The sequence below is a fragment of the Electrona antarctica genome (genome assembly GCF_951216825.1).
Source record: "Electrona antarctica genome assembly, chromosome: 17".
Taxonomy (NCBI): Eukaryota; Metazoa; Chordata; class Actinopteri; order Myctophiformes; family Myctophidae; genus Electrona; species Electrona antarctica.
In genome coordinates, this window is record NC_136798.1 from 19,956,650 (window position 1) to 19,974,101 (window position 17,452).

At 42.5% G+C, this 17,452-nt stretch overlaps 1 protein-coding gene across 2 annotated transcripts in view; it reads left to right on the forward strand.

The window, feature by feature from the left end:
* Nucleotides 1-956: 956 nt before the first annotated feature.
* Nucleotides 957-17,452, forward strand: part of snx14 (sorting nexin 14) — a 35,371-nt gene continuing 18,875 nt past the window's right edge. Inside the window, exons 1-15 of one of the 2 annotated variants that reach the window (XM_079526101.1) lie at nucleotides 957-1,244; nucleotides 2,550-2,699; nucleotides 6,010-6,130; nucleotides 7,016-7,092; nucleotides 8,234-8,312; nucleotides 8,421-8,464; nucleotides 8,551-8,638; nucleotides 8,890-8,974; nucleotides 9,387-9,543; nucleotides 10,888-10,963; nucleotides 12,887-12,931; nucleotides 13,391-13,471; nucleotides 14,141-14,255; nucleotides 14,905-15,060; nucleotides 16,009-16,133. In XM_079526101.1, the coding sequence (XP_079382227.1) occupies nucleotides 2,563-2,699; nucleotides 6,010-6,130; nucleotides 7,016-7,092; nucleotides 8,234-8,312; nucleotides 8,421-8,464; nucleotides 8,551-8,638; nucleotides 8,890-8,974; nucleotides 9,387-9,543; nucleotides 10,888-10,963; nucleotides 12,887-12,931; nucleotides 13,391-13,471; nucleotides 14,141-14,255; nucleotides 14,905-15,060; nucleotides 16,009-16,133 (1,386 nt within the window). In that variant the 5' untranslated portion in view covers nucleotides 957-1,244; nucleotides 2,550-2,562. Of the gene's footprint in view, nucleotides 1,245-2,549; nucleotides 2,700-6,009; nucleotides 6,131-7,015; nucleotides 7,093-8,233; nucleotides 8,313-8,420; nucleotides 8,465-8,550; nucleotides 8,639-8,889; nucleotides 8,975-9,386; nucleotides 9,544-9,799; nucleotides 9,824-10,887; nucleotides 10,964-12,886; nucleotides 12,932-13,390; nucleotides 13,472-14,140; nucleotides 14,256-14,904; nucleotides 15,061-16,008; nucleotides 16,134-17,452 lie in introns of those variants that run through there. The other variant, XM_079526102.1, reaches the window with a different exon arrangement.

The window sequence follows — 17,452 nt, forward strand, 5'->3', positions numbered from 1 at the left end:
CCTCCTGGTACCACAGCACCTCCAAGGCCCTTAAAACCAGGCTCCAGACTTCCCAAAACAAACTGGTCAGGCTCCTACTTGATCTAGCCCCCCGAACCCACCTCACCCCTGCCCACTTCGACAGGCTGGAATGGCTTAGGGTCGACGACAGAGTACAGCATCTTGCAATGGGTCTGGTCCACAAGATTCGATACACCACCAAGATACCCATGTACCTGTCTAGATACTTCCTTAATGTTAACAAAGTCCACACCCACAACACCAGAGGGAGTACAACGAACCATGTACAACCCAGATTCGGCACAAACAAGGGACTAAATTCTTTTCGCTCCTATGCCACCAAAATGTGGAACGCCCTACCAACTGTCATTAAGACATGCGAATCCCTTGACTCCTTCAAAACCGCTCTCAAAGGGCACCTACGGATGGCTGCAATTCGAAACTGGCCCCCGTAAAATCTGAATCCCCCCCCCCCCCCGCCCCCCCCTTCTTTCCCCTCACTGTATATATTTATTTTCCCTTTTTACCTCCTTTTTGATGAATTCCTGTTCTGTCTATAGAAGTGTCTATTTGTACGTCTCTAAATGTTTTGATGATTTGAACATGGTGGACCCTGTTGGAAACAAGTGTAATGCTTAATTGGGTCGTCCACTCACAGTTAACAGCCTTTGTATTGAGTTTGTGCTTGAAATGTACTGTAATTCTGCAAACTGTTAATAAATTCTTCAATCAATCAATCAATATGGACCGTGAATCAAATGGCAAATAAATAATGGGCCTGCCCGTTCATTCGAGTCTATGCAACATAGTCTCTCGAGACAGACTGTTGACTAGCGTCGAACAACAAATTCAAAAGAAAAGGGCGCTGGCTTTTCTCTTTTCTTTTTTTGCCGATGGGTACTACACAGATTGGTGTAACTCTGACAAGTATTTCGTAGACATGGTTGCTTGTTTCTCTCACAAACTGGCAACAACAGTGGACGTATGGACGTACCTCTCGCGGTGACGGACGGGAAGTGACATGATATCGGTGGGATTATACTAAGGGAAACATTCCATGATCCGTCTGTCAAAAGGAAAACATAAATGTCGACTAAAAAACTTTAAATGTAGCTTCAAAAACTAGATTTTTTTATTTTGGTATTTCTGGGGGGACGTGTAGAGATGGCCGCTATGCATGCACGTGGATAATCATGTGTTTTATTATATGAAAAAGGAGCTACAATCAAATGCTTTCGAGCACAGTAAGTTTATGAACCAACCTTGTTTACTTCTTGTTGTTGTCGTTAGGCGAGCCAAGTTATTAAACTCACCGACTTGACAACTTTATCGTTGTCAATGTTGTGGGACTATTTCTGATTTTACAAAACGTTTAATTGGTTATGAATCTTTGGACTTTGGCAAATGTTTTGTTACAGCTTTGTAACCACATGAACCCAACCCATATTATTCTGAACATGTTGTCATAGTAGTACGCGAAAACTTAAATCGAGCAACGCCAAGCATTCTGCGAAAATGGAAGATGATGAATTGAATACGGAGGAGGAAGACCCCGATGGAAACAAGCTTTACAAGCATATGCTTTCTTGGGGTTTATATCCTCTTTAATAGCAGACCTTGCATTGAACTGCACTTTCCTATAATACTGTTAATAAAGTATTCAATCAGCAAGCAAGCTATATCTATTTTGTAGGGAGTTATTAGGGAACATATAACGGACAATAGAGCTTCGGGGTCCCTTCATTTGATTCACTTAAAAAAGAAGGAATAACTCTATACTGGTTCTGAATGTTGGGTCCGGGGACCCCCAGGGGTCCTTGAGGGGGATCCCTCAATGCCCATGCAGCTAAATGATTAATAGTTAGGAACCAAAATGTACCCAATTGATTGACCCTTACAAGTCTGTAACTCTGAGATTGTACACATGGATGGAACCGTAGGCAGGGATTATGTGGTTTATTTAGGTGTATTATGTCGAAATTATGGCTGGGAATACAGATAGCTCTGGTCCATAGCGTTAGGAAGGACATTGCGTCCTTGTAAAGCGAATACAGACATATTTCATGTGTAGGCCATTCCAGGCCTACACATGAAATATGTCTGTATTCTAGCCATCATTCCAGATGGCTGGAGTACAGACTATAGACACATTGCATGTGTACTTTGTCCTACAGTGTGTTGTGTGTTCTGAAATTGATTGAATACTTAACTGTATTAACAGTGTGCAAAATAGTACAATATGTAGTTATGTACTACAATTATACAATAATTCTAAAAGGATAACACACAGTCCTAAGGGCTTGTTTCCATTGTGGTCATATATATGATGTCTGGTACAGACATTTCATGTGTATTTTGTCCTACAGTGTACATTGAAATGATGTCTGGTGTACAGACATATGTGTATTTAAGTATTTTGTCCTACAGTATGTCTATGCATTGAAATGATGGCTGATGTACAAGACATACTTCATGTGTACAGTGTACATTTAATGATGGCTGGTGTACTACAGAGTACAGTCATAGTTCATGTGTATTCTGTCTTACAGTGTACATTTAGTGATGGCTGGACTACAGACATATTGTGACAATCTGAAGCAGAGACTGAAGCTGGACGTCCTCAGAGAAATGTTCCGCCAATATCCTTTATTCTGCTTCCTACTGGTGTCCATGCTGTCCCTGACAGTGCTGCTAAACAGGTAGGATTATTAAACATTGTTGCTGTCGGGCAGAAACATCTTATTTTTAGCATCATTTTTATTGAAGGACTGTCACAGAATAAGGTACAGTCAGTGATAGAAAGTAACCCACTTTCAGACTCCATCATGGCCCGTAGCACTTGCCCTAGCCCCAACGACCTTACAGGCATATGCAAAGGCCCAATTTATGTAATTTAGATAGCATTTTATGTAGACATAGCACTATAAAGTACATGCATAGTTTCATTATATGGATATGTTAAGTTACGCATGATTCATGATAACTACTTTTTATGTATGTGATGTATTGCCATGCTTTTTGTTCTTGCTGAATGTAAGTCGCTCTGCATTAAGAGCGTCTGCTAAATGCCTAAATTGTAATTGTAAACCCTTCTGGGGGGCAGGAGTGGCTCAGGGCCAGGGGTAGAGTGGCCGGTAGTTCGATCCCGGCCTCCTCCAGACTAGAGTTAGTGTCGAAGTGTCCTTGAGCAAGACTCTGAACCCCTAATTGCTCCCGATGTGCAGGTTGGTGCCTTGCATGGTTTCCTCTGCCATCAGTGTCACATTCACCCATCATGAATGCGTGAATGTAATGCACAATCTATATCGCTTTGGATAACAGCGCTATATAAATGCACCTTTTTCCATGTCTTTTCTGGTTTTATCTGGGAAAAAGAAAAAAAAAATCACAAGACAAACAGACCGCAGGATATGATAAACATACGTTTTAGGTTGTCTATATATATATATTTATACCCCTACATATACATATATGTAGATTTACAAACATACACTACAAGGTATATTGATGTAATTAGATTTCATAATATTAATTTATATTTATTTAGTAATGTTTTTTTTAACAACTTTTTGAATTTAGTAACCGTTGAGCACAATTTTAATTCGCTATCTAAATTGTTCCACAGGTTAACCCCCGTTACAGATAGGCATCTACCTTTAGTGTTAGTCCTAATGCCTATTTTTTTAAATAGGGCCACCCCCCTGAGTGGATATTGGGAGTACTCCCTAGGTTCGAACAGCTCCTGCATGCAGGGAGGGAGTAATTTGTTGTGTGCCTTATACATAATTACTGCAGTGTTTAAGTCCACTAGAATCTAGTTCAATCTAGTTCGGCACAAACAAGGGACTAAATTATTTTCGCTCCTATGCCACCAAAATGTGGAACGCCCTACCAACAGTCATTAAGACATGTGAATCCCTTGACTCCTTTAAAACCGCTCTCAAAGGGCACCTACGGACGGCTGCAATAGGCCTATCTCACAGCCCGATTTCCACGCCCACTTCCGGTAAATAGTGGTGTCTTTAACATGAGCATTTACACGTTTTTTTCTCTGGAGAATCTAAGTACATTTTCTAATGTAAAAATGTGACAGACCAATATTATTATGAAGCAAACAAGATGGTAAATCAGGTCGAACAGATGGAACAAACCTTACCTTGAGAAAACAAAAGTTGTAGACTTCTTAAATTACCTCTGTTAACATGAAGCGTCTATGGAGTGACGTCACGCTATCACCACTAACCCCGAAAGGGGGCGTATTTAGGGGGGCGGGGAAATTCTGTGAGATAGGCTTATTCGAAACTGGCCCCTGTAAAATCTGAATCGCCCCCCACCGCCCCCCCTTTTTCCCCTCACTGTATATGTTTCTTTTCCCTTTTTACCTCCTTTATGATGAATTCATGATCTGTTCTGTTCTTTGACTATATAGAAGTGTCTATTTGTACGTCTCTAAATGTTTTGATGAATTGAACATGGTGGACCCTCTTGTAAACAAGTGTAATGCTTAATTGGGTCGTCCACTCACAGTTAACAGTCTTTGTATTGAGTTTGTGCTTGAAATGTACTGTAATTCTGCAAACTGTTAATAAATATTTCAATACATTTTTTGAGTTCATGAAAAGTGGGTTGGTTGGTGTAAGGTAGTCGCTTAGGTTAATTTAACTGAGCACGGGCTCCGTCACAGGAGACCGGCTTTTTGGCCAGACTCATATCACACTGCCAATTGTTGTTTTTTTTGCCACTGGCAGATTCGCGTCTGGCCATTGCGAGGCTAAGGAGACTGACCACCTATCCACATATTTTCTGGAGGACATGATCTTTTTTGCCCAAGTCTCTAAGCTACTGCTGAAACAGGGCTAGATTCTGACTTCCATTGTTGCAAAATCAAACGTTTGGCCAGCACTGCAGTGTGCACAAGGAGATGGAGAAACATCTTATCCATCTCCATATTCCTTTTTTTTGTTTGTAAAGTAACGATACTACTTGATCAGACTATTACTACAGCGCCACTCAAAAGTAGCAGATCTGCAAGCTCGAACCATTTTGAGCTTGCAGGTCTACTGCTTTTGATATTTTTTAATTTGAATCAGGAAAAAAAAAAATCTGCCTAACGATGATGTCACAGGTGGACGGGTTTCTGAACTGCCCACAGCCCTCCTATGAGACACAGACCAAGTAGAAACCAATTGTTCTATTTTATCATAAACATTAGTGAGGACCAATTATATGAATTATATTCACCATTGAAAAGTGGTGAAGTGGTCCTTTACATGGATCATGTCCCTGACTACTGCTCAACAAGTATGTATCGTTGCTGTCGGGCAGAAACCTTGTATCCCCCCCCCCCCCCCCCACACACACACACACACACACACACAAGGTGGTCCACTTGACAGCAACGATATACTTCCATCGCATACCCTAACTGTAAAACGTTTGGTCATTTTATCGTCTACTCAGGCTTATGTGAACACCCAGACAGTTTTTAATTTGATTGATTCAATATTTAGATATTTGATATTTGAAGGGCAGCCTCCTTCCTATACAAACCCATTGTAACTTCAAACTCCATTTTAACCATGGAAAATATGAATAATGAATATCAAATATCTAATTACTGAATCAAGTAACTTAAAAACTGTCTGGGTTGTTCACTTCACATAAGCCTGAGAAGACGATAAAATGACTTTGACTTTGGCTGAGTCCTTGGTCTTATCTTTTTTCCCTGTAAAATAAACGTCTTTGCCGAAAATAGCCGATCTACAAGCTTGAGATTGTAGGGGCTACTAATCCCTCCAAAAATATGGATGTGAGTGTTCAGGTGTCAAAATAAAAATCACCCCTGTGTGAAGTGAGGGGCGCTCTTATCATCATACGTCATCATACATCATCTCATACTGGCCAATCATTAGTCTTTTAATGTTTGTGTTTACACAAACACTCAAAACTGGCAATTCATTATCAATGGCATTTGTCAGACTGGTCTTGCTTCTCTGTGCTCATGTGCAGGTATGTTCATATCCTGATGGTGTTCTGGTCGTTCCTGGCGGGCCTGGTTACTTTCTATTGCTCCATTGGACCAGAAACTCTCCTCCCAAACATCTTCTTCACCAGGAAGCCAAGGAACGCGGTAAGAACAACACAAACCGTGTTAGTAATGGTTATTACTAATTGTTGTGTCTTTATGATGAGCTTGTGATACTGGTTATTACTATTATTGTGTTCATAACATTTGTTTTAGACAATGGTTATGTAATTCTTGCATCTTCATGACGATGATGAGTTTGCGATAATGGTTCTTTCACTAGTCGGAAGAAACGCACCATTGGGAAGGTTTAAGGGATTTATTGACAGTAAAGAAATTAAAGAATAAATGAAATTGGGTGTGTAGGTTCCATGGGAGGTCGTCGACCCTGAGGTCTTTGGGGAGGAGGTCGTAAGGCGTTCGTCTTACGGTGCGCATGGACGGTCACCCCCCAGCAGGAACCTGAGAAATGGTAGAGGGGGAGAAAGTAGGAGAGAAGAGAGTTTTGTTTTAATCGTTTGTTCCGCTTTAGCAGAGTGAATGTAGTAGTTCTAGTGCAGATAAGCTCCTTTGGGGGGAGCAGGGAAAGGAGCTACTATGGAGGTGAAAGGGGTGGGGGTGGGATGCAAGAAGCCTGTAGGAAAGTGGCTAGTGTGCGACGCAGCGAGGCGGGCGAAGCGTGGAGGATACTGGGTGGTACTGGTCAGGTATAAATAGGGACAGGTAGAGTGGTGTGGAGGGCGGAGAGTGGCGTGAAGGGCAGGGTCAATGTGTGTTTCTCCACCTCCTGAACATCTGTTGTTCCAACTCCATTTGTGGCAGCAGTGGCTCAGGGGTAGAGTGACCGGTGGTTTCCTCTGTCATCGGTGTATGAATGTGTGTGTGTGAATGGGTGAATGTAATGCCTATGTAAAGCACCTTGGATAAAGGCGCTAAAAATGCACCAATTACCATTTATTTACCATTTCTTACTCATTCTTTTGTCTTCAGCAACCAGACCAGCAGGAGCTGTTCCCTCAGGGACACAGTTGTGCTGTGTGTGGGAAGGTCAAGTGTAAACGACACAGGTACATTGCTCCATACACGACATACAGTATAGTATACAGTATGCTAGTTGGTGCCCTACAAAGCCAAATGGGTTTAAAAGTGTTTCAACTGGTCAGCCAACTGAGATATCGGCAAATGAGTGATATTTTATAATTTTATATACACCATTTACCATTATATCTGTTCTTGAAGTAATTGTTTATCATATCTGCAGTCTGCAATTTTTGATTACAAAGACTAAATGGCAAACAGAAATGTATATTGTATTCAGGTACGTTGAACTCTTTCAAGACTTTCAAGGTCTTTCAAGACGTTTATAAATCCCCCAAAATAAAAATAAAAACAGTCCTTTGTCAAAAGTAATCAACAAACTATACAATAAAAACTGGTCAAACATTGGCCAAATTGTCAAATAAATTAAGGAGGCAAAAAAGAGCAAAAGAAAACCTTGTAGATCAGCTATGTTCACAATAGTTATCTGTGAACCGAGTCAAACAAAATGTAACACCTCATCTCCTACAATTCCAATTGCGTGTCAGGGTGAGGGGTCCCAGTTCAAATATGATTATTTTGGGGGTCCCTAGTTAAATTATGATTATTTTGGGGGGTCCCCAGTTAAATTAAGAATATTTTGGGTGGGGTCACAGCCTGAAAAGGTTGAGAACCACTGCCCTACAACAGCACTGGTTTTCAAACCTTCATTTCAACTTTCAAGGACCCCCAGCCCCAGTTTGTTATTCCTTACAGACCTGTATCATGGACTCCAGGAGGACATACAGTACACTAGTGGTATTGGCTTGACCACACAAGTAACATAAGCATAAACTGGAACTCCAACATTATGCTTATTCATTTGTGCACTATTTCTGTTATTATATTATATATATTATTGTCAACCTTGATTGTGATACCACATTTTGTTCAATACTATCCTGCTTATTCTAACTGGGTGCCTTACATGATAATGCATGTTTCCATGTAATCATGTTAGACTGACTATAGACAGCGATTTAGTTCTAATTAGGTCTAAGGATTAGATATAATTAATAGTTTTCCCAGAAGTTTTGAGTCTAAAAACTCAAACGTGTATTACTGTGCCACCTAGTGGAAAATAAGAAGTATTGCAAGGTATTCAAACAGTGCATTTTCTTTTGTTCACAGACCAACCCTACTGCTTGAAAACTATCAGCCATGGTTGGACTTGAAAGTTCACTCTAAAGTGGATTCTTCAGTAGCAGAGGTATGCTAGACAAGGCTTTCATTGTTTTATTTCTAATCTTAATTCACAATACCTTTTCTTTTGGCCCAAGGCTTTTTTCCCCACCTTTTTTCTCTCTTCGACTTGCAGGTATTTGAGTTGGTTCTGGAGAATTACATCTACCCCTGGTACAGGTGAGATTGTTTTATTTTATTGTATTTTTTCATTATAGTAAGTAACACAGAGGAAATGTTTTTACATTTTGTCTTCCACTTTTCAGGGACATGACAGATGATGAGGCGTGTGTGGACGAGTTGAAAATTACATTTCGTTTCTTTGCATCAGTAATAATTCGACGAGCTCAGAAGGTAAATAAACCCTCTTCAGATGATAAAACCACACAAAGGGTTGTGAAGTTTATAACATGTCATGTTTTCAGTATAATAGATTTGTAAGATATCTTGCGTTTGGCCAAGAGAAGTCTTCCCCAGCTGTATCTCTATTCGATCTATTCAGAGCATGTAGTTCTTAGCACAGCAAAAGCATTTGTACTAGATTTTAAAGATGTTGTCGTAATCCAGGGTTGTTGTTCCACTGCTTTGTACCACATTGCCACTAGGTGGATGTTCCTGGTGTATTTGCCGACAAAGTGATGAAAGCAATAATGAAGCACATTGAAACCATTTCAGAAGCTCAGAAAAAAGGTATACATTTTGTTCTACCACAGACACAAATTACAGCATGTTACAGCAGTTGTTCTCAAACGTTTGTATGTATGTATTTGGCCACGGACCCCCATCTGGACCTTTTCTGTGCCAGTGATGATTGACCCCCATACAACTTAAGATTTGTGTTGTGCAAAATAGCATGTCTACAAGCTCAGCTATGATCAAATAGTAGGGTTAAAGTGGTTGATGCTATTCATTTCTTTTATCTGGGGCCCACTGGCATGCTCTTAACCAATCTTGTGTGTCATTTTAGATTATTACAATTCAAGCTCATAGACATACTGTGTGTGTGTGTATGTGTGTGTGTGTGTGTGTGTGTGTGTGTGTGTGTGTGTGTGTGTGTGTGTGTGTGTGTGCGTGTGCGTGTGCGTGCGCGCGCACTTTACAGTGAAGAATGTGGAGGAGTTGCAGCAGGCAGCGTTGGAAGAGTACGGCGGTGACCTGCACATCGCCCTGCGGAGCCGCAAAGACGAGCTGCTGTATCTGAGAAAACTCACAGAGCTGCTGTTCGCTTTCGTCATGCCCCCTAAAGCCACTGACTGCAGGTAAGCCTTACGTCATGCCCCCTAAAGCCACTGACTGCAGGTAAGCCTTACGTCATGTCCCCTAAAGCCACTGAGTGCAGGTAAGCCTTACGTCATGTCCCCTAAAGCCACTGACTGCAGGTAAGCCTTACGTCATGTCCCATAAAGCCACTGAGTGCAGGTAAGCCTTACGTCATGTCCCCTAAAGCCACTGAGTGCAGGTAAGCTTCACGTCATGCCCCCTAAAGCCACTGAGTGCCGGTAAGCCTTACGTCATGCCCCCTAAAGCCACTGACTGCAGGTAAGATTCACGTCATGCCCCCTAAAGCCACTGAGTGCAGGTAAGCTTCACGTCATGCCCCCTAAAGCCACTGAGTGCAGGTAAGCTTCACGTCATGCCCCCTAAAGCCACTGAGTGCAGGTAAGCTTCACGTCATGTCCCCTAAAGCCACTGAGTGCAGGTAAGCTTCACGTCATGCCCCCTAAAGCCACTGAGTGCAGGTAAGCTTCACGTCATGCCCCCTAAAGCCACTGAGTGCAGGTAAGCTTCACGTCATGTCCCCTAAAGCCACTGAGTGCAGGTAAGCTTCACGTCATGCCCCCTAAAGCCACTGAGTGCAGGTAAGCCTTACGTCATGCCCCCTAAAGCCACTGAGTGCAGGTAAGCCTTACGTCATGCCCCCTAAAGCCACTGAGTGCAGGTAAGCCTTACGTCATGCCCCCTAAAGCCACTGAGTGCAGGTAAGCTTCACGTCATGTCCCCTAAAGCCACTGAGTGCAGGTAAGCCTTACGTCATGCCCCCTAAAGCCACTGAGTGCAGGTAAGCTTCACGTCATGTCCCCTAAAGCCACTGAGTGCAGGTAAGCCTTACGTCATGCCCCCTAAAGCCACTGAGTGCAGGTAAGCTTCACGTCATGTCCCCTAAAGCCACTGAGTGCAGGTAAGCCTTACGTCATGCCCCCTAAAGCCACTGAGTGCAGGTAAGCTTCACGTCATGTCCCCTAAAGCCACTGAGTGCAGGTAAGCTTCACGTCATGTCCCCTAAAGCCACTGAGTGCAGGTAAGATTTACGTCATCCCCTAAAGCTCTACCCTTAAAGGGGTAGAGCGTCCTCCTGATGAACCTCATGTGTCGAAGTGTCCTTGAGGTTGTCCAAGACACTGAACCCCTAACTGCTCCTGGTGAGCAGGTTCTTGCCTTGCATGGTTTCCCCTGCCGTCGGTGTGGAAATGTAAAGCACTTAGGAGAAAAGAGCTATATAAATGCAGTCCAGATCTTGTTGAGCTGGTCATTTTGAAAGTAGCTCTCAAGTCATTAAAAGTGTGTGCACCCCTGCTTCAGTCGTCTGTGTTGCTCGTCCTCAGGTCTCTGGCTCTGTTGCTGAGAGAGGTGATGGCTGGTTCTGTCATGCTGCCTACCATGGACTTCATGGCTGATCCTGTAAGCACTAACACTACATGTACTCAAGTACTGTACTTCAGTGGTTCCCAAAGTGGGGTCTGGGGATCATTAGGGGTCCTTGAGGGAGTTCCAGGGGGTCCCCAGCTAAATGATAATTAGGAACCAAATAGACGCTTATGGGTCTGTATAACTCAGAGACTCAGAGAGTGGAACCAAATGGACCCTTTTGGTTCCATTTGTAAACTCTCAGAGTTAAATTAACTTTGATTGTACTCTACGTCTCTATTCTGAATAAATCTATGGGTATATTTTGTGTTAAAAATCGTCCATAAACGTGGGGCACATATCTATATTCTGAAAAAATCCAAGGGCATCAATTGTGTTAAATAGGGCTCCGTAGACTAATGCAAACTGGGGGTCCTTGAAATTAAACGGGTTGAGAATCACTTCTAGAGCCGTAAAAATCTTCTCTTATGGGGGTCCCTGGCATATATTTTTCAAATGGGGGCCCGTGGGCTAATTGCGAACGCAGTGAGCATTTACTATGAGACCCAGCAGATCACGTCTGTGTGTCTGTGTGTGTGTCTGTGTGTGTGTGTGTCACGCTGTAACACCACCCGCCCACCACCAGAGGGCGCAGCTGTATCACACACAAAAACACACACACACATGCACGCACGCACACACACACACGCACGCACGCACGCACGCACGCACGCACGCACGCACACACACACACACACACACACACAAAAAACTTAACTTAAAAAAAAACTTCACTTAAAAAAAAACTTAACTTAAAAAAAAACGTAACTTAAAAAAAAAACTTAAAAAGGAAAAACGCACACACACAAAACACTTAACTTAAAAAAAAACTTAACTTAAAAAAAAAACTTAAAAAGGAAAAACGCACACACACAAAAAACTTAACTTAAAAAAAACTTAACTTAAAAAAAAACTTAAAGAAAAAACTTTTTTTTAAAAAACCTAAAAAAGAAACACGCACGCACGCACACATACACACACTAAAAAAATAACTTGAAAAAACATTTAATTTAAAAAAACTTAACTTAAAAAAACCCTTAAAAAGTACGTAATTTATTCTAATTGTTGTTATTGCAATTTACGAGCTGCGTTCGCTTCCCGCGTTTGCGCGTCTTACTTGTTAGTGTAGGACATGAAAAGGTTTGGGAACCACTGCTGGCCTTAAACTAAACCTTTGAGGATTTTTACTGCCCTCTGCGGTATTTCCGATTTTCAGTACTTTTACTTCTACTCCAGTACATCTGAGAGGCAAATGTTGCACCTTTACTCCACTATAATGAATTGAAAACTTTAGTTACTAATACTTTCAATTATTATTACAAAACAAACATACATTGACCACTTCAACCCTATTTACATTTCGGCCATTTGAAAATAGCCCATCTACAAGCTCACAGTGTGTCGTGACACGGCGCATTGTGAGCTTGCAGGTCTGCTATTTTCAAAAGTTGTTTTTATAAATTTTTAACTTGTGAAATGGGACATTATGCACAATGAGTAAATTTACCTATGGTACTTTAAGTATATTTGATGCCGTTTTTACTGTAGTGTGCACTTTTACTCAAGTACATTTTTAATACGGGACTTGTACTCGTGTAACAGAGCATCATCTACATTGCAGAATTGATACTTTTTACTTGTGAATACTTTTTCCATGATTGTAAGCATCCTGTTTAGCAGTGAGACACTGAATGTGTGCTCAGATGGTCTTCTGTATCCTGTTTAGCAGTGAGACACTGAATGTGTGCTCAGATGGTCTTCTGTATCCTGTTTAGCAGTGAGACACTGAATGTGTGCTCAGATGGTCTTCTGTATCCTGTTTAGCAGTGAGACACTGAATGTGTGCTCAGATGGTCATCTGCAATGAGGTGGAATCAGTGTGTTTACGCCATGCTCATATCCTTTCTGTTCAAATAGGATACTGTGAACTTGATGGTGCTTATATTCGTCGACGACACTCCGGTGAGTCCGCTTGGAATTTGATCTTGAAGACTTGGCTTGGTGGTATTTATTAACATGTTGCACTCTTCATTATGTGTATATGCCAAATGTGCTCTGATACAAATGACGCACCGTGCCAAAATCAACTACAGACCTTTATGAATACAATTTCCATTTTTATTATAGTGCCAAATCACAACAAGTTGTTCCAAGACACTCTATTCATAGGTAGAGTCCCACCCTGAGCTAAACTCCTGTTTAACTGGAAGAATTTAAGAAACGTCAGGCTCTAGGCAGGCTTCCCCCGGCCCAGACCCGGACTCCCTTGTGATTCACTGAAAACTGAATTCCCCCCCGTGGGATGAAATAGGTCTAATTAATTCAAAGGTTTGAGAACCACTGCTGTAGTTAGTTAGTTAGTTAGTTAATTCTCTTAATTATTGAGTTAGTTGTGCTCAAACTTGGAAACTGTCTCCTCAGCCAGAGGAAGCCACGGAACCTCCATCTGCCCTAGTTCCCTTTCTGCAGAAATATGCTGACAACAGCAACAAGAAGCCAACTGTAAGTATCGCTCGCACGCACGCACGCACGCACGCACGCACGCACGCACGCACGCACGCACGCACGCACGCACGCACGCACGCACGCACGCACGCACGCACACACACACACACACACACACACACAGGTAGAGAGAGGTCCTCTTTGGGAGCAAACCCCACCGCTCGACTGACAACATACTATTGTCGCTGTCGAAAACTGTTACTCTTCAGGAAATAGAATTGTTCTAATGTATTTATTATTTAGTCACAACGCTTGTTATATTATTTAGTCACAACGCTTGTTAATTATTTTCTTTTTTAAAATATCTATAAGATCCACAGACTGACTTAATACATGGCAACTTTGTTTTGGGCCTGTCTGTCATTATTGAAAAAAACAAAAAGCTAAACTAGCTGATCTACAAGCTCATTCTATTCTATCTCAGTCCGTTTTTCCTCCTTTTGTGTCTGTCTGTCTGTCTGTCTGTCTGTCTGTCTGTCTGTCTGTCTGTCTGTCTGTCTGTCTGTCTGTCTGTCTGTCTGTCCATTGAATCATCCATGTCACATAATGTCTCTCTATCTATGCTGTTTTTCTCTTTTTCTTCCCCTCCCTTCCCTCAATCCATCCCTCCCTCGTTCCCTCCATCCATCCCTCCATCCCTGCCTGCATGTGGTTTGATTTCCGCAGGTGTTGAAGTTGGAGCTGAAGGAGATCAGAGAGGAGCAGGACCTGCTGTTTGGCTTCATGAACTTTCTGAAACAGGAGGGGGCCGTTCACGTGCTTCAGTTCTGTCTCACCGTGGGTAAGTGTGTGTGTGTGTGTGTGTGTGTGTGTGTGTGTGTGTGTGTGTGTGTGTGTGTGTGTGTGTGTGTGTGTGTGTGTGTGTGTGTGTGTGTGTGTGTGTGTGTGTGTGTGTGTGTGTGTGTGTGTGTGTGTGTGTGTGTGTGTGTGTGTGTGTGTGTGTGTGTGTGTGTGTGCGCGCACATGCTTCAGTTCTGTCTCACTGTGGGTAAGTATGTGCACATGCTTCAGTTCTGTCTCACTGTGGGTAAGCGTGTGTGTGGCGCATGCTTCAGTTCCGTTTCACTGTTTGTTTGGTGACCAATAATAGTTTTAACATCTGTTACAGTAATGCAATTATGCAAATACACACATTTCTGTAATATCTACTGTCTTTCACATTACCTGCAGTATATAGAAACTAAAGAAACATAACTTCCCATACACATCATCCATTGGCTGAACCTTTGTTTTCTTTTTCAGCGGCACACACTTTTCTGTCTCAAAATGTTGTGCACTTGACAACCCCAATGTCGCACCAGTAATTCCTGTAACATCTAATCTTATATCCACTCTTAACTAGCCTTTCCTGTAACATCTAATCTTATATCCACTCTGGTTATTATTATTATTATTAGTTTTACTAACCAGATCTCACTCTTTTCTTCCAGAGGAGTTTAACAACAAGATTCTGAGTCCAGAGCTGAGTGAATCTGAGCTCCAACGCCTGCACGGTGAGGTGGAGCACATCTACGAGACGTACTGCCTGGAGGAGAGCATCGACAAGATCCGCTTTGAGCCCGCCATCGTGCAGGAGATCAAGAACAGTAAGGACGCACGCACGCACGCACGCACGCACGCACGCACGCACGCACGCACGCACGCACGCACGCACGCACGCACGCACGCACGCACGACCAGTGTTGCTTGGCTCTGTATCTATGTATTTAAAGGTAGCGTAAGTGATTTTCTTTCTCCTTGACATGAAAATGTTTGAGAACAACTGACATAGAAACATGGGTTTTGCAGAAAATAGACCTATAGATCAACCTCATTGTCAAACACGTTTGCACACTGCTGCTGAATATTTCACGCGTCTAAAGGTTTTTCGGACCGGGGTCGATTTTATCCGTTTTCCGCAGCTGTCTAGTGGGGTGTTGGTGACAGGCTGACAGCTAGTGATAGCCTACTACTTTCTACTGTCTAGTGGGGTGTTGGTGACAGGCTGACAGCTAGTGATAGCCTACTACTTTCTACTGTCTAGTGGGGTGTTGGTGACAGGCTGACAGCTAGTGATAGCCTACTACTTTCTACTGTCTAGTGGGGTGTTGGTGACAGGGCCTGACCGCTAGTGATAGCCTACTACTTTCTGCTGTCTAGTGGGGTGTTTGTGACTTTCTACTGTCTAGTGGGGTGTTGGTGACAGGCTGACAGCTAGTGATAGCCTACTACTTTCTACTGTCTAGTGGGGTGTTGGTGACAGGGCCTGACCGCTAGTGATGGCCTACTACTTTCTACTGTCTAGTGGGGTGTTGGTGACAGGCTGACCACTAGTGATAGCCTACTACTTTCGGATCTGCAAAACGCAGCGAAAAAACTCACCAATGTGCAACCACCTTTTATGCCAAATATTGTTTTCATGAATTTTCTTTAAAAATTCGACTACCAATTTGAGTTCCAATTTAAATGTGTTTGTATAATAATTTATAATGAACCATTCCGTTCATAGCTTGTGTTTAGCAGAACTAAGCAGAGCATCTCTGTGTTGTTGTCAGTTGCTGAGGGTCCGTACAGCGATGTGATCAGTCTGCAGACGGTGCCCTGTCTGTTCAAGGCCTACGAACACGTCCTGTCCCTGCTGGAGAGAGTCTTCACACCCATGTTCTGTCACAGTGACGAGGTGAGAGACTTCTGCCATGAATTAGACCTCAGGCCTATCCTAACAGTAGAACATGTTCTGTCACAGTGACGAGGTGAGAGACTTCTGCCATGAATTAGACCTCAGGCCTATCCTAACAGTAGAACATGTTCTGTCACAGTGACGAGGTAAAAGACTGGTAGCATGAATTAGACCTCAGATCTGAAATGGATCAAAACGTGGACGACACAATAAACAATTTACAATTTAGGCATTTAGTAGGCGCACTTAATCCAGAGAGATTTACAGTAAGCAAGGACAAAGTAAACCAAGAACCTATCATCAGTCTAAAGTCTAAACCGTAGAATATCCAAAGATAATCTCTACATTGAAACTATAAACACTATAGTCAAATCCATGGAGCAGTGCCCGGCCAGGTGTAGCTAATCAGTGCTGTGGTGTAAAGCAGCGCTTAATGGTGCACTGCAGCCATGGTCACACCCAGGGCACCCCTCCGTGGATTTGTCTATAGGATGCCAGGTCAACAATGACCTGGCATCTGTCTAGTTAGTTAGTTAGTTAGTTACTTTATTGACAAATGTATAAAACATTGGGTCCAAACAATAATAAAAATCCCATGAATCAAAAACTTTAAAAGGTACAATACATTAAAATATACAATACACAATAAAGAATCCCTTTACAACAGGAGCTTTCTATTGCTCCACTAGTGACAGGCAGGCATGTAGCATACGCAATGTCTCTCTGTTAGTGCCCACAAAGAGTGAGCTCAAATCAATACCCTCATGTCCATATTTCGCTCTGATATTTTGTGTGAGGGGACACACCAGTATGTGCATACATAACATTCTACCTAAATTACATTTTAGATTTGTCTTTGCATAAGCCTGCAAGGTCATCGAGGCTAGGGCAAGTACTACGGGCTAAGGTGGAGTCTGAAGAGGTCAGTCTTCAGACTACGGCGCAAGATTGAGAGTGAGTCTGCAGTTCTAACTGCAATGGGGAGTTCATTCCATAGTTTGGAATACGGGAGAAGAGTCTGGGAAGTGTGGAGCATTGTCCCGGATGTTTTAGTGAAGTAAAATAAAAACACAGCCAAGATGTTTCAGCATCACCAGATTCACCACCAGTGTGCACTGTGCAGACTTCATTCTCTTTTGTGATAATTTAGCTTGACTTGCATCTGGGCCACGGATGTGCATGCACTGCCTTCCTCATGCCATTCTACGAATGTGCTCTAAATCAGTTCTTCAAAAATGTTCAAAAGTCTCAGATGTACAAGGGCGCTGTGAGCTTGTATATCTGCTATTTTTGAATAGCCAATGCAAAAAATCTAAAAT